Source organism: Cucumis sativus, chromosome 6 (genome assembly GCF_000004075.3).
Source record: "Cucumis sativus cultivar 9930 chromosome 6, Cucumber_9930_V3, whole genome shotgun sequence".
Lineage (NCBI taxonomy): Eukaryota > Viridiplantae > Streptophyta > Magnoliopsida > Cucurbitales > Cucurbitaceae > Cucumis > Cucumis sativus.
The window spans coordinates 19,888,470-19,899,307 of NC_026660.2; the positions used below are offsets into that span (position 1 = coordinate 19,888,470).

Sequence of the window (10,838 nt, forward strand, 5' to 3'; positions counted from 1 at the left end):
AATAATTTGAATTTTGGACATCTTTTAAATAATTGTTGAAAAATGGACTATACCAAGAAATAATTGTGAAAGTTTTCGAAAGATCAAATACCAATTAATACCTCTAAACTCTGGACGTATAAATTTATATCTTCTAAACTCTGGGGTATGAATCAATTTAAGCTCTAAATTAATAATTATATTAATTTAACCATTAAATCTCACGTATACATAAAGAGATTTCATACATATATCAATTTAAACCCCTATGTTTATGAGTGTGTCTAGATAAAACATAACAAAGAGTTTAAATTGATACCTAACTTTAATACGATTTAGGATTTAAATTGATATAATTATTAGTTTGAAATTTAAATTGATAAGTGTAAATTAAAGTTTTATTAAAAAAAAAAGGGAAAAAAAAGACCATTAATCAAATATTATAGAAATTATGATAGTTGAATTCAATAATCACGTAAAAGTATATAAATTTAATTACAAGATTAATTGAAGTTAAATGTGACAGTGCATGAAAACCATAAAAAGAAAAAAAAAAACACATAAAACAGGAAAGAAATTGATTAAAGTTAATAATACGTCGTTACAACACTAACCTAACTAAAACCAACCAACTCTTCTACAAACCTCATAGCTCAATCTAACAATCAACCAAACCCTTTGATGAATAAAAACATTAGATAGTGAACCTCTCCCTACTTGGATTTGCTAGTATCACGCTAAAACTGAATTTTCCTTTTCTTTTAAGAAAAATTACAACTTACAAAAGCTTCCCTTGACACCCCAAAAGACAATAGAAATACAACTTTCGGCACCCATCCCATCATGGAAATTAGATTATCGACACATCATCGGACCACAGCAGGATTCAATCGCTAGGATACTTACTTCCATGGCATACCGGACATGCCCTGTGGATGGTTGCTGTTGTTGCAGCCTCCAGAGCTGTTGTTCAGGGGACTGTCAGGGCTGCCATCGGAAGACTCGCTTAGCGTCCCATGGGATGGACTACTGGCTCCTCCTGTCAAATGGCCGAAGCCGGCTGTGTTTAGCATTGGCAAGGCTGTGGTGAGTTCATTTTGTCGGGCTGGCTTTGGTTCCTTGTTGCCATCGGCTATGAAACTTCCAACCACCACCTGCATATTTGATCCCAAAATGTAGAACCAATGTCAACTGATAATTTGTAACACCGGAAATAGCAATCAGAAACTGGCGTAATTTTCTGGGGGAGAAGCCCAAGCAGAGATAGTTGAGCATTTTTCTCTTTGGTTATGCTTTAAAAGTCGCAAAGAGATTTTTCAAGAAGTCGCTGAGTTGAAAGAGATTTTTCCAATTCAAATTTCTTGTGGAAGTAAATTCCATGGACATTGTCTGTCGTATATGGGAAAGAAGCAAATTCACCTGAACAGGAGATAAAGCTGTGAGAAGACCCGCCACACTACCACCTAAAACTCGACCATCTGGACCGGACAAAGATACACTCAACCCACCAGTTCTACTCCTCTGACCACCATTTTCAGACAGGAGAAATGAACCCGAAAGAGACAAAATTTGAAATCGCCCCTGTATGAAGACAAAAATAAAGCAAATCATAAACTTGTTGTACTAGAAGTCAAAACAACTATTCCTAAAACCAACGTGAAGAATACCACACACACACAGTTTATCTCTATTAGAACTCTCTTTGAGGCAGAAAGAAGGCGCACAAACCTCATAAGTAACAGTTCCACCAGATGTAGCAGGTTGACGTAAAGTCACATTTGATATTGATCCATTTGCAGACAGGATACATATAGCTCTGGGGCCATTCTGAGAAAAGGACATTATTTTTGACGATACATCCTGTAAAACCATGTGCAAATCAAATGATTGTTGCTTGGTCAAGAATTAAATGAAAGCAGTGGAAGTCCATAATGCTTATGAAATTAGCATTCTCCTCTCTCTCTCTCTCTCTATTATTTTTATTTTATTTTTTGCTGGGAGGAGAAGGTGATCACATAATTGCACGTGTTTCTGAAGCTTGCAGTGAGCTTATACCACAAAATCAATGTACAAGTCTTATAAAGAGTGTTAACATAACAATTCTGCAAAAGAAAGGGTAATATTGGTATACCATGCACCAATAAACTTCAAATTGAAAATAAACAAAGGCTAGGAATAAACAACAGTCAACATCTAACACTCTAGTGGTAAACTATTCAGCATCACGATGTAAGAAACAGCAAGGGTATCCAAAAAGCATTCAAAGTAAGAATAAATTTACAGTTATGATTTGACAAGTGAATGAGCAAGAAAGTGAATTGCTTAGTCCTTCAAGATGCTGTTCTAATTAGTAAAGATAAATTGACAGGCAGAAAATTTGGTGATAGTATTTTAAATTAGAACCTCTCCAGCCTTCACATCAATAACATGTGGGGTGAATCCAATCCCAGCCGATCCTGCAATTAAAGTTTCTCTGTAAGACACTCAGTTTTCAATAAAGTCATAAGTTAAATAATTATCAAACAATAATTTAGAATATAAACAATAGCATTGCTTGGACACTAAAAGTCAACCAAAGTGAGATTCCCTTCCTTTTCTCCCGTTGCTGTATAGTTATTACACTTAACACTATAATTTAAATCTTGTACACATAAAGAGGACAAAACAGGCAAGGAAAATACAGTTGTAGACGAGTAGCTGACCTCTATTCCACCAGAAAAGGTATGTTTGATTGGTTAAACGATATGACAAAAGATGCATTTTCTCAACAATAATTAGCTTTCCATAACAAAAACTAATGGATATTCTCGTAAATGCAACTAAATAAATATTGGTCAAAACAACTAAGATTCGTAGTAGCCAATGCAAGACAAAAGAAGGGCAAATATGTAATTCATGACAATAATCCCATCTAGGAGATAACAGAATCCAACATCTAGTTTTTGATATCACTGTTTTTTCCATATTTTAAAGTCAGACCAAACTATATAAATAGCCAATTAGATATATGTGTAAGAAATATCAAACATCTCATTTAAATCAACACAGTAAACTGGTCAACTCAAAATTCCTAGACAATCAATGATATTCATATATTGTCAATGCCACGTGATAACTGAAAAATACAAAACGTTAAAGTTAAGAGCATAACGATCGAATAGCAGTCAAGTCAAGCATCAAATCCAGAGACCCAACTGGATCTTGACATGGAAGAGGATTACAGGACAAGGCACTTAGAATAGTTACCTAAAGCTTCCAATTGTTGCTTTTTCTTAGAACCAAGTGGCCTGCCTTTAGTTTTCTTCGATGAATTTGGTGAGCCCAAAGCTTCAGAAGCAGAATTAGCCATATTTGAAGGAGGAAAACATCCAGTTCCTGATGGCGGCCCAGAACCCAAAGCTAAAGCCATGGAGCCATCCGGTCCATACTTCCTCGGCCTACCCCTCTTCCTCTTTATTTGCTCACTGCCCACCGAATTTATGTTGAACCCATGAGGCAACATAGACCCTCCTCCACCACCACCACCAGCCGATCCCTCAATTCCGGCATTACCAGAAACTCCGGCCATGGAGGATTGGTAAGACGGTGAGGTCGAAGGAGTTACAGGCTTGTAGCCTGTCCCATCAGCGCCGAAGGCTAATCGCATATTCTGAGTCCCCGATTGCGAGTGTAAGGAGCTATTTTGAACGCCGACGCCGAAAGGTTCTCTACTGGTGATAACACCAGTTTCAGATCCCGACATTTCTCTTCTCTTTTTTCCCCTACAGCTTCAACCAAAACTCTATCTAAAGCCTGGAAATCAAAATTGCAAATACACGAAGAAAGTGTACGTGATTTTGAATCTTCATCTCGATCATCACCCATAATCCAATAAAATTCAGAAGCGTAGTAGGTAAGATCTAACATATAACACACTAATGCAGATTTCGGAATGTATTTAGTTCGTAAACCGTATAACTTAACCAAATTAGAACTAGAAATGCAAACAAAGAATTAAACAAAAAAAAAAAAAACCTAGAAGATGATTAAAGATTTTCCCAAATGTGAAATCAAACACAAACAAGCTAAAGTTTACAAGAATTAAAAGAAACCCTTATCCCAAAACTTCAACATTTCTTCAAAATCAGTAAACAAGATCCAACGAAATTATAGAAGAAGAAAACAAAAGAGCTAATAACATGAAGGTTAACAAGTGAAGTACAACAGAACAGATCATGCAAAATATGATAAAATTAAATCTTAATAATAGGAAGAAAAATATATAAATATATAATAAAAAATAAAAATAAAAATAAAAATATATATCAAAGAAAAAAATTGAAATTAAGTATGAAAAAAACAGAAGAAACGAAGGGAAAAAATGGGGGGGAAAAAAAAAAGAAAAAAAAAGGGGGAAATTACTAAAAACTTACCAGTAAAATAGGAAAAATAGGGGGAGAGTGATAATCAGAAGAGAAAGAAGGGGAAATTAGGGCTTTGGAGGGGGAAAACGGAGGGTTGGTTTGAAAAGGTATTTTGGAAAAAGAAATGGGGGAAATAAGAAAATATTAAAATATTTATTAGTAATTATGGGATGAATTGTGGGTTTAATTATAAAATATTTAATTTGATAATTAGGGATTACTTTCCTTTTACGGCGGTGGTTTAATTGTTTTGGGGTTTGGGGGAGGGAAATTAAAAGCGAAAAATAATAAAAAGAAAAAGGAAATAAAGAGCAGGTAAAAAGTGCAATACAGGCGTTGGGTATTTCAAGGTGTGGTTGGGGAGAAGGGACCCTTTCATGACTTTCAATGTCTTTATATCTTTTTTTAGAAAACATCAATTTTATATATATAATGGTATTTTAGTGTGTATCTGTAAATATTTTTTAAATTGTCTCTTCCCAATAGTAAATATTAATACATCCATACAAATTAAACAATATTTGTTATATATCTAAAAACCTACATTCAACCCGACTTAGTATGGCCCTTAATTTTTACTTACTATATGATGTTAAATGTAATAAAATGAATCAACATTTGTAAACTTTTATTATTGTCTATCAAATCACTAATAAACACCAAATATCATATATCTAAAATTTTGTAAATATTTTAATTGTTTAAAAAAATTCATATTTTTAAGTTCTTAAATTAGGACGTATATATTGAAGAAAAAAAACATCACATTTTTAATATATAAGTAAGTAATGAACAAAAAGATGTTTCAATATTTTTAAAATGGTGCTTTTCTCTTCGTATAATAATCATAGAAAAATTATTTTAAATGATAAAATTAGTTAAAATATTTACAAACATAACAAAATATTATAATTTATCCATGGTAGACTACGATAAATTATTATCCATGTACTAATTGTGTCAATCATACCGTAGATAGATGTTGATATAATAGTATTTCTTTATCCATCATAAATAAATTGTGATATTTTGTTATATATTGTAAATATTTTGATTCATTTTGTTATATTTGAAAATAATTATGTGTCGTGTAAGTTATATAACGTAAAAGTAAATGATACTTAAAAGTTATAAACTATTATTGGATAATACTCTTGCATTATGTAGGTTTGTGTAATTTATCTATTCATAGTTTCTCCAACAAAAACATAGTTGACATTCTAATGCAACAAGTCTTTAAATGTTTCTAATACCCTACTAATGTTCTACAAAAATATCTTACGTTTAATTTTACAATTTAACAAAGAGAAAAATATTCAATTGAGAACAAACTAGTTTTCTTTCCAAAAAAGAAAGAAAAATCCCATTCAATGTATAATTAATGCTGACTAATAATTATGGGTAAGAAACGTAGTACTAATTGGTTTAGGTAAACCTACAAAAAGAAAACGTTATAAATACAATTTTAAAAAATAAAATAAGGAAGAAAAGTAGTTGAGATGGAAAGACTTTTAAAACAAAAACACCAACTCGAGTGGGAATGATTTTCAAATATCTTTCCAACGATATAATATTTTTCACATTAGATACACATATCACCCAAAAGACTTTATACTATTAAAGATAGTTGTCATTCTTTATAAACCCCTCATCATACCCCTTATTTAATAGATGTGAAACTTTGATCGCATTTTATCATACGGAAGATTCAAGAGAGATAAATATCAACATTTGTTAAATATATTTTTGATTTTATCCTATGTTAACTCAATACAATAGCTACAAATATTTGATGTTTGATGGAGATGTTAGAAATTTGAATCTATAGTTCAAATATTTGTGAAACTAAAAACAAGGGTATAAAGGATTTTTAAAATGAATGATACATTGAAAGTGTAGTTTGTAAACTTAGGTCGTTTGGTTTAACTTTATTATTTAATATCGACAAGCTTTCAATTGTATCAAATAAGTCCCTCTACTTTAAAATTGTCTAACATCCACTTAGATTTTTCAATAGGTTTATGTTCTAAGATCAAATATTTATTCCATAAAAATTTTTAAAAAACATGTTTAATCCCAAACTCTCATATAAATAATAATTTAGTATTTGAACTTTGATGGATAACAATTTAGTTCCTATGTTTTAGTTTTTTATGAATTAAGTTCGCTAATTTGGGTATGTAACAAATTAATGTAAAAATAAATAATTCATCAAATATTAATGTCAATTTTTTATTATTTTATAAAATTATCGAGTCTCTAATTAATTTTTAATTTTGTAATTTTGATGGTTTATTTATGAAAAAGAACTCGTTAAATATTAGAGCATTTTTAAAATCAAAAAATTTTAGATTAGAAAATTTGCTATTTTTAACCATTTTCCTCAAATATTTACACTAAAATGTCCTAAAATTTTTCAAGGTTTAAAGAAATAGCAAAGAAATGGGAAGAGGACAAATGGAGCGCATTGTACAAAGAAAATCCATCTCTAATCTTTGAGTGGACTACAAGCATGGCGATGGCGTCCCTTCTTTCACCCAGCGCTGTAATCCTACGCCCTCACTCATTGCGCTTCTCACAATCATCACTCTCCAATGGTATTCTTCTCTCTTCTTTACTCTACTCTACTCATCTTCCTCTCCTTCTCTTCAATCCGATCTTCTTACTTCTTCCATTTCAGGATTCTCCATTATTCCTATCCGCTCAACACTTCGTGTTTTCTGCTCTGCCAATGGCAACAGCATCCACACTTCTAACAAAAAACCCAGGTAAAATTCCCCTCTCTTCCTCAAAATTTTATCACATTTGCTTGTTGTCCTGTTTAATTCGAGTGTTGCTTCGTTTTAGTCCAAAGATTCAAATGCTCGTTCCTTCTCTTGGTTCTTAGTTATTTGGCGAGCGGAGTCAACAGACGAGAAATTATGCTAGGGATTGGATTCACCGCATTTTCATTTCAAGAAGTTGGTTCTAATGCCCTAGCTGAGAGTGGTACCGATTTGCCTTCTTCACCTTTGGTATCACAGATTACGTTATCCCCTTTCGGTATTGTTTTTATTTGAAGACTGAATTCGTTCAGTTTACGAGTGATAGTTGTGGTTGCTGAAGATTATCGGACGTATACAGACGAAGCGAATAAGTTCAGCTTGGTGATTCCTCAAGGTCTGTAGACTGAGTTTGAGATTTTTGTTTAGAGAATTAGACATTAAATTGAGTTAATTAGTTGAGCTTGTCTGATTTATGTAGATTGGCAAGTGGGTAATGGTGAACCGAATGGATTCAAGTCGGTTACGGCATTTTTTCCTCAAGAAACTTCAACTTCCAATGGTAATTTTCTTAGATCTTCTCTCATTTATTTTTTTTCTCTCACTTGCTTCAGTTTTGAATATTTTGATGGACTGAACTTCGGTTTAGTCAGTGTTGTAATCTCGGGGCTTGGTCCTGATTACACGAGGATGGAATCCTTTGGCAAGGTTGAGGAATTTGCTGATACATTGGTATGTCTTTCATATCATTTTGCAGTTTTTGAACCAAACTTGTAACCCAAAATTGATTCTCTTATCTTGAAGTTGCTTAAATAGAAAGACAACCAAAATTAGACATCTTTTTGGGTTTTCTGTATGAAAACTGAAAGCCAAAACGGGGTCTCTTCTTTTGCAGTTTACGAATGGAAACAGATAGCCTAAATATGGATTTTCCTCTTCTCTTGATTTCTCTTTCAGGTGAGTGGACTGGACAGAAGCTGGAAAAGGCCACCAGGTGTGGCGGCGAAACTTATCGACTGTAGATCATCTAAAGGTATGTGGCTCAAGTACAACCAATCAACTCTGCATTTACATATGCATGGTTCAAGCTTGATGGAAACTTGTTTGTAAACATGAAACTTACTCGAGAGAACCACAAAATAGATTTTGTCCAGAAGTTCTCTTGTTCAGTTAGGGGCTAACAAAGTTACACATTAATTAAAGAATAGGGAGAGTAAGTGAGGTCCTATCTTCAATGGTATGAAAGCATTTAGGATGAAATTAAAAGTCAGTGAACAATATCATACAAACGTAGAAAAAGGAATCTTCCACATTGCCTAGCGATATCTAGGGGATTGGACAAGAAAGGGGACAATTTCTTGGTTACTGTCTTCATTTTCCATTTCATTCTTCATCCACACAAAGTTCTCTATGGAGACTGGGGTTGAAATACATTTACACAGAATTTTTCTCACAACCTATGAACTTAAATCACTAATATGGAGAAGTTTTGACATAGGAGACTCTAGACGAAATTTGCTATACATCAAAACATGTCGAATATAATATATAGCATGTTACAGAACACGTCACTCAAGTTTTGCATGTAATAAAACCAACCAATCGTACTACATTAACATTCATGATGCCATTTGCTAGTCTCACATGTAATTTCATTACCCTTGCTAGAAAGATCACATTCCTGGTTCTAGGCATTTTACACATGCTTCTAGAGCTACTCGACTAGGTATGACACTAAGTACATTACCCTCAAGTTTGTCCAGCGAATTATAGCACAAAATGGTCTAAAAAATCTCTTTTATCGTCCATTATAAATGAACTTCGATTTCATGAGTCTAAAAATACCTAAATCGTTGACGTCATAGAAGAATGAGGTTTGATTTGAAAAGAAATTGGCAGGGATATATTACATAGAGTACACACTGCAGAATCCAGGTGAAAGCCGCAAACATTTATACTCAGCAATTGGGATGTCATCCAATGGCTGGTACAATAGACTTTACACCATAACAGGACAGGTAGAATACTCATTATTTTATCCTCAAACCACTTGTTTTATTCTTGCCTCCCTAAATTAGTTATTACCGTTAAAAGGTTATTATAATTGAGTTATAATAATTTATTTTTAAAATAATATTTTAGGATTATAATTGTGTTATAATAATTTATTTTTAAAATAATCATTTTAGGTTAAGTTATAATAGTAAATGTTTGAGATATAAACTATTTTAAATTGGTAAGAAAATAATAAATAATAGTAAAAAATAAAAAATGATGAATGTAATAATAAAAATAATAAAAAACTTAATATATTATTTTGATCTATATGCTTTAAAAATTGTTTAATTATAATCTTTATACTTTCCATATACCTTCAATTTAGGAGTTTAAATTGCTTTTTATATAACAGATTGTCTTTTAGCTTTTTCACTGTACAGAAATATATTCATTTGGTGTATTTTCTTCAATTGTTATTATTAAACTTTTAAACAATTTTAAAGGACTAAATTTACTATATAAAAATGATGATTTGAAGTGAAAGTATATGAACTAAAATTGAATTAGTGTTGAACAAATCAAAATAGCAACTTTAAATTATAGTTTACTAATTGAGACTACTATGTATTAGGGATAAAATTTGTAATTTTTTTTGTCAGTTTATTATTTTTTTTCTTTATAAAAAATTAACAATATGTAGGACATGAAAATCAAACCTCTAGTTGGAGTGTGCTCGTTTTTTTTGTTTAAGTTCATCTAAGTGAAATCATATTTGAAGTAAGATGTAGGCTGTAAGATTTTCGAATAGATTTCTAGTTCTTTTGGGGGTCGAATGATTGATGATGGATGGCTAGGACAAATGATTTCTAAATTGAGTTACTAAAATAACACATGTAAAAGTTGATTTGACTCAATAAAGACCCAACCAATAATTATAAAAAGATAAATAAAGGGACTAATTTTTTAAAAAAATGTATGGCAAAATATAACTTTATTTTCTTATTAATAGTTGTTTTAATTTGTTATTCAGTATGCAGATGAAGAATCGGAGAGCTATAGCTCCAAAATCGAGAAGGTTAGTGAATATGTGAAGCATGAATTTCTAATTTTCATAAAATTAAGGGTTTTTTTAAAGAATAATAGACAAATAAACTACACACAATTTCTTTGATAAAGTATAAATATTTTTTCAAATTTTGGTATGCTTGAGAAATTTTCTAAAAAGGTAATCTATTATTGAGTTTCCCTCAAGAAAATGAGAGTGAGAATGTTGGTTTTGTAGGTTGTCAATTCCTTCGCTTTCATTTGATGATTGCCACAGAATTGGCCTCCACCACACTATCATTATGGTTAAATATTTTCCACATCTCTCTCTAATTATAGTTCTCTTTTGTTATTATTATTATTATTATTTTTTGTAATGAGTTCTAAACATAATATTGAATTGTCTTTGATGCATCTATATTTTTACATTTTCATGAGGATGAATTCACATTTCTGTTAATTCATAAAAGAATCCACAAAACAGAAAAAAAATATATATATATATATATAGAAGTATCACTCATATAAATTTAGTTTCTGAAGTAACATCTATAAACTTGATATTTTATTTATATTTTCATGAAAATTTCATAGAATTAAGTATTCCATATTTTAAACATTAGATTTATTATTATTAAAATATTAATTAATT

At 31.4% G+C, this 10,838-nt stretch overlaps 2 protein-coding genes across 4 annotated transcripts; one reads left to right on the forward strand and one right to left on the reverse strand.

The window, feature by feature from the left end:
* Positions 1–534: 534 nt before the first annotated feature.
* On the reverse strand, positions 535–4,688 carry LOC101211767 (AT-hook motif nuclear-localized protein 10). 2 transcript variants are annotated; one of them, XM_004146718.3, is made up of 6 exons: positions 4,392–4,688; positions 3,226–3,771; positions 2,383–2,435; positions 1,708–1,839; positions 1,399–1,560; positions 535–1,133 (listed from the first exon to the last, which is right to left on the reverse strand). In XM_004146718.3, exons 2-6 carry the CDS (start codon positions 3,719–3,721, stop codon positions 882–884), a joined length of 1,095 nt encoding a protein of 364 aa, XP_004146766.1. In that variant the 5' UTR covers positions 3,722–3,771; positions 4,392–4,688; the 3' UTR covers positions 535–881. The 2 variants fall into 2 exon arrangements, with proteins under 2 accessions (XP_004146766.1, XP_011657467.1); XM_011659165.2 differs by lacking the exon at positions 4,392–4,688 and having other exon boundaries at positions 3,226–4,180.
* A 2,133-nt stretch (positions 4,689–6,821) lies between these two features.
* LOC101211525 (psbP domain-containing protein 3, chloroplastic) lies at positions 6,822–10,655 on the forward strand. Of its 2 annotated transcripts, none has more exons than XM_004146717.3 (10): positions 6,822–6,979; positions 7,063–7,150; positions 7,270–7,370; positions 7,473–7,541; positions 7,626–7,706; positions 7,794–7,876; positions 8,102–8,177; positions 9,044–9,162; positions 10,173–10,217; positions 10,425–10,655. In XM_004146717.3, exons 1-10 carry the CDS (start codon positions 6,895–6,897, stop codon positions 10,449–10,451), a joined length of 774 nt encoding a protein of 257 aa, XP_004146765.1. In that variant the 5' UTR covers positions 6,822–6,894; the 3' UTR covers positions 10,452–10,655. The 2 variants fall into 2 exon arrangements, with proteins under 2 accessions (XP_004146765.1, XP_031742571.1); XM_031886711.1 differs by having other exon boundaries at positions 6,841–6,979; positions 7,230–7,370.
* The last annotated feature ends 183 nt before the right edge of the window (positions 10,656–10,838 follow it).